Source organism: Eublepharis macularius, chromosome 6 (assembly GCF_028583425.1).
Source record: "Eublepharis macularius isolate TG4126 chromosome 6, MPM_Emac_v1.0, whole genome shotgun sequence".
Taxonomy (NCBI): Eukaryota; Metazoa; Chordata; class Lepidosauria; order Squamata; family Eublepharidae; genus Eublepharis; species Eublepharis macularius.
In genome coordinates, this window is record NC_072795.1 from 118,759,298 (window position 1) to 118,772,763 (window position 13,466).

Genomic DNA, 13,466 nt, shown 5'->3' on the forward strand with positions numbered 1-13,466 from the left:
TTTAGTGTCTGTTCCAGCCTCTTCATTTCAGTGTTATTCTGGGAGCATTTTGGCAGGGAAAGGGTTAATAAAAACATGATGTTTCCATATTTTCATTTTTGAAATATTGTTCTCAGGTGTCTTTCATGCACCCCATTGTTTTTTTTTTGCAGTACCACTCTTTGTTTAATGCCCGTTTTGACCCGTTCCGACTTTTACCCAGTCTCTCATAAGTACACTTAGGAATAACCGTCACAACTAACTTAAAGCCAGATTTGAGGAATCTTTGAGGACTATACATAGATATATTAAATTATAAAGGGAACTAAGGGAATAACATTCTTTGCGGCCTGTATCTAAGCCTCTCCTGTCCTTATTTCCATCAGCGGCCAGCACCCATTCCAATCAGACTTGGCATTAATGAAAACAAGATTTGTCCAGATTCTCTTCAACGGCCCAACGACGGCGAGGCCTTTAAAAAAACAGGCTCGCCGCGCGCCACAAGCGCTCCCTCAGCCCCGGACAGGCGGCGGGTGGGCGGGCGCATCTCGTGATTGGACGCCGGACGCTCCGGCGGTTGGGGCTGGAGGCGAGGCCGAAGCTGCGAGGAAGGAGGCGGAGCGGGAAGTTTGAACGGCGGCCGTGGCTCTCGTGGCTGCGGCGAGTGCGGGGCTATGAGGCGCTCTGGGGAGGTTGCGGCCTTGGGCTCTGCCGGCGCGCAGGCGACAAAGGAGCAGGTGAGCGACGCGCAGGGAGCGGAGGCAGCGCTCGCTTTCCCGCGCGGAGGGCTCGAACTGCCCGCTCGGAAAGGCAATGAGGCTGCGGCTGTTTGGCCGCTTGAAACGGGGGGCGGCGGCAGGATGGAATGGGCAGGCGAGGGAAGGGGCCCGCGGGGCGGAGGCGCCGCCGTTGGGAAACCGGCCTTCAGTGGCTGGGCTCCCCCGGAGGAAGGGCATGGCTCTCGGGGCCGAGCAGACTTCCGAGGCTTTTGTCGGCTCGCCTGCTGGGCGTGTCAGAGGCTGCTCCTGGGGCGCGCGTCTCGTCCCCAGGGCTCCAGCTGGGCGAGCGGGTTTCGCCCGGAGCGCCCTTCGGAGTGCAAAGTGCCTGGAGCGAGTCGAGCTGCGCGGCTCCTGCCGTGCTGTGCAAGCCGGCTCTGCGGGGCCCCTCGGCTTCGTAGGGCCGGCACTGGGCTACAGCTCCAAACTGGCATCCTCCAAACTGGCAGCTGCACAGGAGGAGGCAGTGGGTGGTGAGAGGTCTCGGCCGAGTGGCCCTTGAGGCTCGGACAGAGGTGCAGGGGCTTGGCTGCGCTTGCTTCTGGCCACCAGTGGCCCATTAGGGAATTTCCCTTCAGCATGTCCTGCATGTAAGAAAATGACAATGTGCATTCATGTTTTAAAAACAAGAACAAAAACCACAGACCGGTATCAGGGGCTTAAGACATGTGTTTTGTCGCTTTCTGGGTGTTTACTGTAACAAATGAATTAATGAGCATACAGAAAGAAAATATTTGTGTGGTGAAGCCCTGTGCAAGCTACAGTGAATGCACAGTCTTTCTATGTACAGTGGTACCCTTGCATTTTCTTTGTATGTGAGTGTTTTTCAGATATTACCAGGAGCATGTGCTACCCCCTCTGCTCTCAAGGTGTAATATTGCTGTTGTGTAATTTGAGCAGCACCAGGATTTTCTATGAGCATACAGTTTTGGTACATGCAATGTGAAATTACTCTTACATTCAGATAGGTGCAGTTACTATTTTGTATCAGCATCCCAGGGTATTGATATGTGTGACTATAAACCATGTTTCAGCATCACTGTAATGTTTTAGTGGCTTAATAAATTAACCTGAGCTAGTGTAGTTGGTGCATAGGTGTACACTTTTTGAACCACAGTGCATTATGCAGTAAATACAAAGTTTGGAGAGTCTGTAGATTATTTATATACTTTATATATTGCAGTACTTTAGATGGTATTGAGGACCCATGCAACAATAAAATGAATGGAAACCCTTCTACATCATCATTAATATAAAGTATAGAACAGCTGCGCATATTTTAAGTTTGCCCCTTTATTTTAATATATTTTAATAGTGACATAAGAACAATAAGCAGCAAGTATTTTTTGTACAGCAGCCTGATTATCTTTCTCCAAGCCCACTTAGATACAACCGTGCTTAGTGGGTGGTGAGGCTTACACCAGTCACTTGCGGCTTGGGGTGCATCAAAGAACCCTGATGCATCCTTGTCTCTTTTATGATCATGATGTCACTGACCTTATATAGTCCAAGAAGTGCATAGGACAGTGGGTGCATTCAGCAAAGTGGCTTAAAGCTTCAAAATAAATTTCATTTTCCCTTGCATGCAGTTTGGGAGATTCTGATGTATACCATATATATATAGTTGGAAATTGTATAGCTTTTGCAGGTACATGTAGTGTTCTAATATGTGAAGACGTCTTCCAGTGATGAGATTAATTTGGGAGAGGGAAGGCGGGGTAATACTGGGCTCTCTGTTAAAGGAGGAGGGATAAAGGCAAAAAAGAGATACATCTTTGTAGGACGGTTTAGTAGAATTTTGTGTTATGTGCCATCAAGTCACCTCCGACCTATGGTGACCCTATGAATGACAGGCCACCAAAACGTCCTATCATTAACAGACTTGCTCAGATCCTGCAAACTGGAGGACAAGGCTTCTTTTATTGAGTCAAGCCATCTCATTTTAGGTCTTCCTCTTTTCCTACTTCCACTTTTTCTAGCATTATTGACTTTTCCAGAGAATCTTGTCTCTTCTCATGATGTGACCAAAGAACAATAGCCTTAATTTTGTCCTTTTATGCTTCTAGGGAGAATTCAGGTCTGATTTGATCTAGTACCCACTTATTTGTCTTTTTGGCTGTCCATGGTATCCGCAAAACTCTCCTCCAGCACCAAATTTCAAATGAATCAATTTTCTTCCTGTCAGCTTTCTTCACTGTCCAACTTTCACATCCATACATCGTAATGGGGAATACCATCGTTTGGATTTTCTTGATCTTGGTCCCCAGAGAGACATCTTTATCTTTAAGGATCCTCTCTAGCTCCCTCACAGCTGCTCTTCCAAGTCTCAATCTTCTTCTGATTTCTTCATTGCTGTATCCCTCCTGGTTAATGATTGAGCCAAAGAATAGAAAATCTTGAACAATTTCAATTTCCTCATTGTCAACTTTAAAACTGTGTAATTCCTCAGTAGTCATTACTTTTGTCTTCTTGATGTTCAGCTGTAATCCTGCTTTGGCGCTTTCTCATTTAACTTTCTTCAGTAGTCGTTTCAAGTCTTCACTATTTTCTGCCAGTAACATGGTGTCATCTGCATATATGAAATTGTTAATGTTCCTTCCACCAATTTTCACTCCATCTTCTAGAGCTAATCCATCTTTCCTTATGATATACTCTGCATTGAGATTGAACAGGTAGGGAGTAGGGGTGTGCAAAGGCACAGTGGTTCGGCTTTCCCGATTTAGGTATACCTGAATCGAGAAGCCGATTCGGGAATTGCTGTCCCCGAATAGGCAAGCCGATTCGGGAATAGCGATTTGGGAATGGCGATTCGGGGCGATTCGGGAAAGCTTTTTCAATGGGAAAAAGCCTCCCCCAGGCTTCTCTGAAGCCTGGGGGAGGCATTTTCCCACCGAATCAAGCCAAAATTGGTGGGGGCCTTCCTATAACTCCCCTCTAACAACCCCCCAAGTTTCAGACCGATTGGACTTTGGGGGGCCATGTTATGACCCCCCAAACCAGGTCCCCCTATCCTCGCCTATAAAAGGGCATAGCTTTAGATCACTGCTGCTAATCTCCTATTTTGTGCTTGCTGCTGCTGATCTCCATTATTTCCTATGGGGGAAAAATGAAGAGGCAGGCTTCCTTTGCCAGGGGTGGCATTTTGCATGCAAAATGCCCCCCAACCCTCAGGGGCCCTTCTCCCACCTTTCCTCCCACCCCCACCAAGGCTCAGCCTGCTCCCACTTGGGGGGGGCATTTCATTGCCTCCCCAAGTAGGTGACCTTTTCTCTACTACTTACAGCTGGGGGAGGCTTGTCTTGCCAGGGGTGGCATTTTGCATGCAAAATGCCCCCCAACCCTCAGGGGCCATTCTCCCACCTTTCCTCCCACCCCCACCAAGGCTCAGCCTGCTCCCACTTGGGGGGGCCATTTCATGGCCTCTCCAAGTAGGCGACCTTTTCTCTACAACCTACAGCTGGGGGAGGCTTGTCTTGCCAGGGGTGGCATTTTGCATGCAAAATGCCCGCCAACCCTCGGGGGCCCTTCTCCCACCTTTCCTCCCACCCCCCACCAAGGCGCAGCCAGCTCCCACTTGGGGGGGCATTTCATGGCCTCCCCAAGTAGGTGCTCTCAGCCCCCAAAGTCCACCCCCTACAGCCCCACACATACCCAATACCCCCCCAGCTGCCACACAGACCCAAATTCCCACATTAGCTCCTCACAGACCCAAATCCACCCCCAGTAGCCCTACACCCATAACCCCAGGAACAGGCTGGCCAGCCCTCTCCCTTTGTTCCCTATGCTGGGAACTTCTAAACTCTCTTTCCCAGGGCAATTCTGCACAGCCCAGGGGTGCCACAATGGTGGGCACACTTCTGAGTGCCAGCTTGTCCCTGAGAAAGAGCACCTGAACCACAGACACCCTCCCTCAAATTCCCCCACCACCTACAGAGATGGCTGGCCAGCCAGCCCCATTGTTCCCTATGATGGGAACCAACTGCACAACAAAGAATAAAACACGAACAACACAAAATAAAGTTTTAAAAAAATATTTTCTCCCTTTCAAAGTACAAGTAGGCAAAGCATTATGACACATTACACCAGCAGTCCCCCACACAGAAAAATTAACACAACTCACTTAACATCAGAGAATCACAAAAACACAATTCCTGTCAAAAACACTTTATTTCTTGAACAGCTTTAGGTTACACAGCAGGGGGGGGGCACACCAAAGGGCATTCCAGCATTCCACCTCACAAAAATAACACAACTCACTTAACATCAGAGAACCACAAAAACAATTCCTGTCAAAAACACTTTATTTCTTGAACAGCTTTAGGTTACACAGCAGGGAGGCACACCAAAGGGCATGGCAGCAGTATCTTACACAAAAATAACACAACTCACTTCACATTAAAGAATCACCCCAAAAATTGCTGTCAAAAGCACTTTATTTCTTTAACTGCTTTAGGTTACACAGTAGGAAGGCACAACAGGGCATGAAAGCAGTGTACTACACAAAAATAACAACTCACCACATCAGAGAATCACCCAAACACAATTGCTGTCAAAAACGGTGAAGTGGGTTGTATTATTTTGTGTAGTACACTGCTATCATGCCCTGTTATGCCCTCCTACTGTGTAACCTAAAGCAGTTAAAGAAATAAAGTGTTTTTGACAGGAATTGTTTTTGTGATTCTCTGATGTTAAGTGAGAGTTGTGTTATTTTTCTGTGTGGGGGACTGCTGGTGTAATGTGTCATAATGCTTTGCCTACTTGTACTTTGAAAGGGAGAAAATAATTTTTTAAAAACTGTATTTTGTGTTGTTCGTGTTTTATTCTTTGTTGTGCAGTTGGTTCCCATCATAGGGAACAATGGGGAGGCTGGCCAGCCATCTCTGTAGGTGGTGGGGGTGTCAGGGGGTGGTTGTCTGTGTGTCAGGTCCGGTGCTCTTTCCCAGGGACAAGTTGGCACTCAGAAGTTTGCCCACCATTGTTGCACCCCTGGGCTGTGCGGAATTGCCCTGGGAAAGAGAGTTTAGAAGTTCCCAGCATAGGGAACAAAGGGGGAGGGCTGGCCAGCCTGTTCCTGGGGTTATGGGTGTAGGGCTGCTGGGGGTGGATTTAGGTCTGTGAGGGGCTAATGTGGGGATTTGGGTCTGTGTGTGACAGCTGGGGGGGATTGGGTTTGTGTGGGGCTGTAGGGGGTGGACTTTGGGGGCTGAGAGCACCTACTTTGGGAGGCCATGAAATGCCCCCCTAAGTGGGAGCTGGCTGAGCCTTGGTGGGGGTGGGAGGAAAGGTGGGAGAAGGGCCCCTGAGGGTTGGGGGGCATTTTGCATGCAAAATGCCACCCTTAGCAAGACAAGCCTCCCCCAGCTGTAAGTAGTAGAGAAAAGAGCACCTACTTAGGGAGGCAATGAAATGCCCCCCCAAGTGGGAGCAGCCTGAGCCTTGGTGGGGGGTGGGAGGAAGGGTGGGAGAAGGGCCCCTGAGGGTTGGGGGGAATTTTGCATGCAAAATGCCACCCCTGGCAAAGGAAGCCTGCCTCTTCATTTCCCCCCCATAGGAAATAATGGAGATCAGCAGCAGCAAGCACAAAATAGGAGATTAGCAGCAGCAACCTAAAGCTATGCCCTTTTATAGGCGAGGATAGGGGGACCTGGTTTGGGGGGCCATAACATGGCCCCCCAAAGTCCAATCGGTCTGAAACTTGGGGGGTTGTTAGAGGGGAGTTATAGGAAGGCCCCCACCAATTTTGGCTTGATTCGGTGGGAAAATGCCTCCCCCAGGCTTCAGAGAAGCCTGGGGAGGCTTTTTCCCATTGAAAAGCAAGCAAAATGCTGCCCCGAATTGCCCCAAATCGATTCGGGGCATGCCGATTCGGGATTCCCGAATCAGGGTGATTCGGGATTTTTTCAGGATTCGGATTCCCGAACTGCACACCCCTAGTAGGGCAATAATATGCATCCTTGTCTGACCCCTTGGCCAATTGGAAACCATTGTTTGCCCATATTCTGTCCTGACAGTAGCCTCTTGTCCAGCGTACAGGTTGCGCATCAAAACAATCAGATGTTGTGGCACCCCCATTTCTTTTAAGACTCTCCATAGCTTTTCATAATCCACACAGTCAAAAGTTTTGCAGTATGTAAAACACAGGCTGATTTTCTTCTGAAATTCCCTGGTATGTTCCATTAGCCATCGTAAATTTGCAATGTGATCTCTGGTGCCTCTTCCTTTTCTGAATCCAGCTTGAACAACTGGCATTTCTCGTTCCATATATGGTAAGGGTCTTTGCTCTAGAATTTTGAGCATCACTTTGCTTGCATGGACAGTTACTGCACTCTTTGGCATCCCCTCTTTTTTTGGAATTGGAATGTAGACTAAACGTTTCTAGTCCATTGTTTGTTTTCCATATTTGTTGACATATTCTTGTTAAGATTCTGATAGACTTCATTTCTGTAGCTTGAAACAGCTCTTTCGATATTCCATCTACTCCAGGTTCTTTGTTTCTCCCAATTGCTTTAAGTGCAGCTTTTACTTCACTTTCTAGGATTTCTAGTTCTTCATTAAAATTCTTCGTCAAAAGTATCTATCATCCTTCCATCTCTTTTGTCTAGTTCTTCGGTGTATTGTTTCCATCTTTCCTTTATTTTGCCCTGATTAAATACTGTATTTCCATTTTGATCTTTCAGCATCCCAAGCCATGGCTTGAATTTCCCTTTGATTTCTCGGATCATTTGGAACAGATCTCTTGTTCTTCCCTTTTTGTTGTTGTCTTCTGTTTCTTTGCACTGGTTATTATAATAGATTTTTTTGTCTCTGCATGCAAGTTGCTGAAAAGCTGCATTTAGAATTTTGACCCTGTTTCTGTCACCTTTTGCTTCTCTATCTTTGGCAAAGAGTTTCTTCAGTCATCCATTTAGGCTTCTCCTTTCTTTTGGCTACAGAAATAGTCTTTGCACATTCTTTCTTGATAATATCTCTGGTTTCAGCCCACAGTTCTTCAAGCTCACGGTCAATTAAATATTGCAAATCTTAGTAGAATATATAAAGTTTTTGTAAACCTGGTAGGGTAGAACTAAATCTGGATATATACAGTGGATAGCAAGATTTGCACTGCTGTCATCTCCCTCTTCTTTTTTCATAGCCGTCAGGGCCTTGTTCTTAGTTATTTTTGCTGGTAGAGTGCTTCTGCAGCAGTCAGAACATCAAACTGATTCAGGAATAACAAAAGCTTTATTATTAGACCTGGCAAACTGGATAGGAAAGTAGAGAGATACGCCTAGCTTCCTAGCTCTTTTGAGAGAATGAAGTGAGATGGGGGCAGGCTACGATTAGCATTCTGCAGGCAGACAAGGGGAAAAGATCCTTAAGAAAGAAAATAACCCCCCTACTGTCCTGTTGCTATTTTCCAACAATTTCAATGCTTAAGTATTATTATACAAGAAGATTGACATATACAGAAAACATTAAAACATGGAATCCAGGTTTCAGCTGAAGTTGAGTTTCAGGACGTAAGGCTTCAAAAGTAAGCTACAAGGAGTTTTCAAATCAGGAGCTTGTTCTTTAGTTTCAGAACGTAAAGGTTATTTCATATGTGATTTCCCCTCCCTTTTCTGAAATAGTGTAGGGAAAACCACATGCTCTTTCATAAGGAAAATCAGGTAGATTTTTCTTTTACTACAAATGCGTGACTTAAGAAGGTAATTATTACAGTGTCGCAAACTGTTATATGGGAAGTGACTGTGCTGTTAACTGAGGGCTCTATAGCTGCAGTATTTCTCACTGACTAAGGGAACACTTTTTAAACAGCCCCCTCGCATCTTTTGCACTGCTGTTAAAAAAAATCCTTTTTATTTCAGTGTCAGTATCTGCATTCATTCATCAACTGTCTTCCATTTACAACTGTCTGTTTTAATGTAGCTTAAAGATAAAATTTCTAAGGCTGTCTTATTGACAAACTCCAGGTCTGAGGTACTTCCTGTTGCTATTGTTTATCTGAAGAAGTGAGCTGTGACTCACGAAATGCTGTTTCATTTTTAACTGTGTTCTATCATAAGGTGGGCTTTATTTAACAGCAATTTGTATTTTTCTGTTTAGGGCTGCAGCATTCAAGAAAAAATTGACTTCGAAATGAGAATGCGAGAAGGAATTTGTAAACTGCTTGCTGTGACCACGCAAAAAGACCAGACGTTGCATGCAGTTAAAAACCTCATGGTTTGCAATGCTCGCATACTGGCCTACAAGGCAGAGCTACAGAGAGAGTCAACTATAAATAGAAATACAGAGCGGTCAGTAACAATTTGAGTTTTCTTGTATGCAGGCTTCAGGTGTTTAATACATAACATAACCTAAGGTTTGTCCCTATACATAACGTAATTTTTAGTAGTTTTTGTGCAGATTGCGCATTCTGCAGGGTTTCAACATTTGAAACCTCCTGCCCAAAACTTGAGGTTATGGAAGTATATCATAGAATATTCACAAATGTCTAACTGCTGAGAACTGTGTGCTCTTTATTAATCTGAAAAGCATTTTATCCTGTTTTTCTCTCACACCAAGAACTCAAAGCAGGTTACAAAATAAACACAAAAAATATAATTTAAACAACCAGGAAAAATGAATCAGCTAGGCCAGTGTTTCCCAACTTGTGGCTCAGGACCCAAAAGCATGTCACAAAGCCTCTGAAAGTGGGTCACAGGCCAGCCATCCCAAATGGCAGGTCCTGCCCTTTGCACCCTTCTCTTTCTTTTCTCCCTTTCTAGCTTCTCATGTTCTCACCTCGCCCTCCTCCTATGCAACAATACTGAGAGGGAAAAAGCGGTCTGGCAATTAGTAACTTTACAATAGTAGGTGGAAGAAGGGGGGGGGGAAGGGTTGGAGAGTGAATGGGAGCTGTTCTGTGCATGGAGAAGTGAGGGGAGGAGAGCAAGTGTCGTGTGCAAGCATGGGCTCTGCCTTGACACTGCTCCTTAGCAGCCCAACCTCTTGCCCAGCCCCCTGCAGTGCTTCACTGCCCCCTGCCTGCTGTGGAAGATGCACAGCAGTGAGCCACTGGCTGCCTACCACTTTGCCTACATCTCCCATCTGCCTGCAGCTCCCCAACTTGCTCGCCCACCCCCAATCCCTCGGACTAGTCTTGGATGGGTCATCATATGTAGTAAATTTGGACTTGTAGGTCACCATACTGAAAAGATTGGGAACTACTGAGCTAGACCAAGAGATCCAGGACCATCCCAGACCCACAAGCTTTGGGCCAAGAGCCCTTTGGCTTAAGCTTCTGGTCACACTTTGGCTTAAATGCCTGTATCAAAGAAGGAACAGAAGCTCAGCTCAAGACCCACTCAACAGGCAGAGATATCCCAGACTTCCTTTCCTGATGTTTGCAGGTAGATGGACGAAGCTGCCATACTACATCAGACCATTGTTCTGTCTGGCTTGGCACTGTATATTCTGTCTGGCAGCAGCTCTCCAGGGTCTCGGGCACTCCCTTCCCCAACACTTGCTACTTCAGCTGTTGGGAGTGGCGGTGCCAGGATCTGAATGGGACCGTTTGCATGCCAAGCAGATGCTCTGACTGTGGAGCAGGTGCGGTTCACAGAGACTTGGATAGTTTGAAGAGGTGGATTTAAGGACCGACTGGAAGAGCTTAGTATCAGCAGTGGAATCCAGTGCTAATGAGACGGGTATCAGAGAGGTAGTCTACTCAAAGAAGGTGCTGATTGAAAACAGTTTGTAATCTTGTGGCACCTTGGAAGAAACCCACACTTACTGTGGCATATGCTTTTGTGGGCTAGAGCCTGCTTTATCAGATGCAGTCTTGCAGGGACATTCATCTTAGTGAGTGTGTAGATGGAAATCCTCAGAAGGAGACATTGAACTGGGTAGAGGGTTATTCCCTCTATAATGTCTGCTCCTTGATCTTAAAGGATCAGGTTTATTCTTTTTGTTTTGCATGTGTTGTAGTTGTCAAGTCTCGCGCACTGGAAAGATGAGCACCTCTATAGTGAATGAATGCAAAAATATACTTTTTAAACATGCTGTTGAGGCTGCAAAATGCAATGATCCTATTACAGAGGCTAAGAGGGGTTAACAAGTGGCTATGGAAAACCTAGGTGTAGTGGTTAAACTTGGGTTCAAATGTGCACTCATCCATGACCTTCAGTTGCTGACGTTTTTTCTCAGCTTAATCTACCTGGTTGTGTTCTGGAGATAAAATGAACGAGTCAGTCAGTCAAGCAAGCCTTTATTGGCATATATAAAATATAAAATTTTAAATACAGAGACTCCATACAAAATGAGATTAAAATACAGATATGTATGTTATCTCGCGTGTCATGTAAGGGAGAGGGCAGGGCAAATTGTGATAGATGGGAAAGCTTAGTTATGCTGCATAATACAAAAGTGCTCTCAGGACTGTCTTGATACTAGTGTTTAGGATATCACACTTACCGTGGCTGTCCAGAGATGATATATAATGTGTTTGATGGGTCAAAAAGTTGAGCATGTATTTTATGGTCCTATGCAGTTTTTGAGCTTGTCTAATTTTCCCCCCACAAAAAATGATTAATTGGTGCCATCTGCTGGCCAGTTTAGTTAACTACATCAATTTAGAGCAATGAAAATGAATACCTGTCATGGGGCTAAACATTGCCAGCAGATCTGATTAGATCTGGCTAGCCAGGTTAAGGCTTTCCACCACCACCATGCAGCCAAATAGTGCCAGCAGATGTTTTAGGTTTTGGAGTACTGATTTCAGCGGTGACTGTGATGCTTTACAGCTCAGGTCATTTGTTTGGTAATTTCAGGTAATGCTTGTTTTAATTACTTGTGGAAGGACCACATTTAAACTGCTTTTAAAGTGACAGTTTTGCAGTATTAACTTCAAAACAGTGGCCATTCACTCGTTTGTATAGCTAACAAATTTTTTAAAAGTAAAATTGCTTATGCAATTTTCTGTTAACAGACAGGCAATTTTCATTTATTATAGGTAGCATTTTCAGTGTACCCAAGAAAACTGAGATGTTGCCAGAGAAGATTCCATTCTAAAAAATTAGAGTAGGGAAATAGCAAAAGGCAGTGAAAGATAGAGAACAGTAAATGGGACAAATACATGCAAATACAACTGTGCATGCTTTGACTTTTTTTGCAGTTGAAGGTAGAAGTTGAGTGGGAACTTTGAGGAAGAGTTAAGTTTTGAGAAGCAATTTGAAGGCAGGTGGCACCATGCAGGTCATCTTGGAGTGGCATAACAAGCATTAAGGGTGAATAGGCAGAGTTATTAAGAGACCTTGGGTCAGTACAAATTTAATGTGTTTTCCTTGTCAAGGCTTCTACCAAGAAGTACAATTCTGTAGAAATGCATATCAAACAGCTATGTGTCACTGTATGAAAAGTGTGGTGGATGGAGGAGTCAAGTACGAATCATGGGAAGAAAATTTGCTCTACAGTGAAGATTTTGATGTTCTTAAATTTTTCACTCCAGTTTTTGAATGATGAGTGAGTGAGTGATAGAGGGGGGAGGGAGTCCTGTTTCTTTGCAGCCGTCGTATTATTGTGACCCAAGCACTGAGACAAGGGAGCCATACTAACAACGGCATGACAGCAGCATGCTCTCCCCAGTATCAATAGTCTTTGCAATGGCATGATGGTTAGATTATCAGACTATGCTTTGGGGGACCCAGTCTCAAATCCCTGCTCTGCCGTGGAAGCTTCCTGGGTGGCCCTGGGCCAGTCGTATGTACTGTCTAACCTACCTAACAGGGTTGTTGAGAATATAAAACGGAGGAGAGGAAAATGATGCAAGGTGTTTTGAGTCCCCCTTGGGGAAGAAGGTGGAGCTGAAATATCTATATTAAAATTTAGTTGTCATAGCATTATTTTAGGTTCAAATGGTTTTTATTTATTTTATTTACTTTGAATTTCTATTCCGCTCTCTCCACAAGGGGCTCAGGGCGGATTACGACGCGTTAAAGCACATTAAAATTAGTTTATCCAATATAAAACCATAAATAAATTTTAAAAATTCACGTATAAAAGTATCCAATAATATATAATAGCCAGATGGCGGCAATCAGTACAACAGCACACGCAGCTGATCTTTCTGTTACGCATTAACAGAGTTCTTTGTTACTAAAAGACTTAACAACATATATAACTGTACAAAGGAAAAAGGATAAGTAGAAAAACTCTCCCAGAGCACAATCTTTCAGGTACTGTTTATGCTCATGACACTGGAAAAATAGAAGGTAATGCAAGCACAATAGGGTGGAGACGAGTGCTGTTTAGCAAAAAATGCTTTTCCAACTGGTCTGGCATATGAAGCTATTTAGACATATTCGAATTCCCATTAATCTAAAAGCCTGTTTTTCTTGAAGGAGGGAAGAATGTAGATGGATGTTCATTACATGGTTTAATTAGACTTTCTTGGCTTCTCTTTTCAGGTGTTCAGATTTTGCTGCTAAGGATCGTGAAGCTTGTAAGGGCAAGGTTGCCATATCAGGTATGTTTAGTTTCATGTATTTTGGAAGCTTAAAGACACAAGTTTTTCTCCTGTGGCAACATAAATTGGAGTACAATACATTTTTTATTGAAACACCTGTTCCATCTTCATTATCTTTGTAGCCAAATCCATTTGGAAAGTTAATACATTCATTTTTTTATTACTTGATTTTAAAACACTTTTATGGGGTTTTATGGCTGAGCACCAATGTTATAAAGTATTTAGTG

General features: G+C 44.6%; 1 protein-coding gene across 1 annotated transcript in view; it reads left to right on the forward strand.

The window, feature by feature from the left end:
* Positions 1-653: 653 nt before the first annotated feature.
* The window catches only part of RTKN2 (rhotekin 2), a 45,581-nt gene continuing 32,768 nt past the window's right edge, over positions 654-13,466 (forward strand). The window contains exons 1-3 of the mRNA XM_054983794.1: positions 654-712; positions 8,849-9,031; positions 13,181-13,239. Coding sequence (XP_054839769.1) covers positions 654-712; positions 8,849-9,031; positions 13,181-13,239 — 301 coding nt within the window. The remainder of the gene's footprint in view (positions 713-8,848; positions 9,032-13,180; positions 13,240-13,466) is intronic.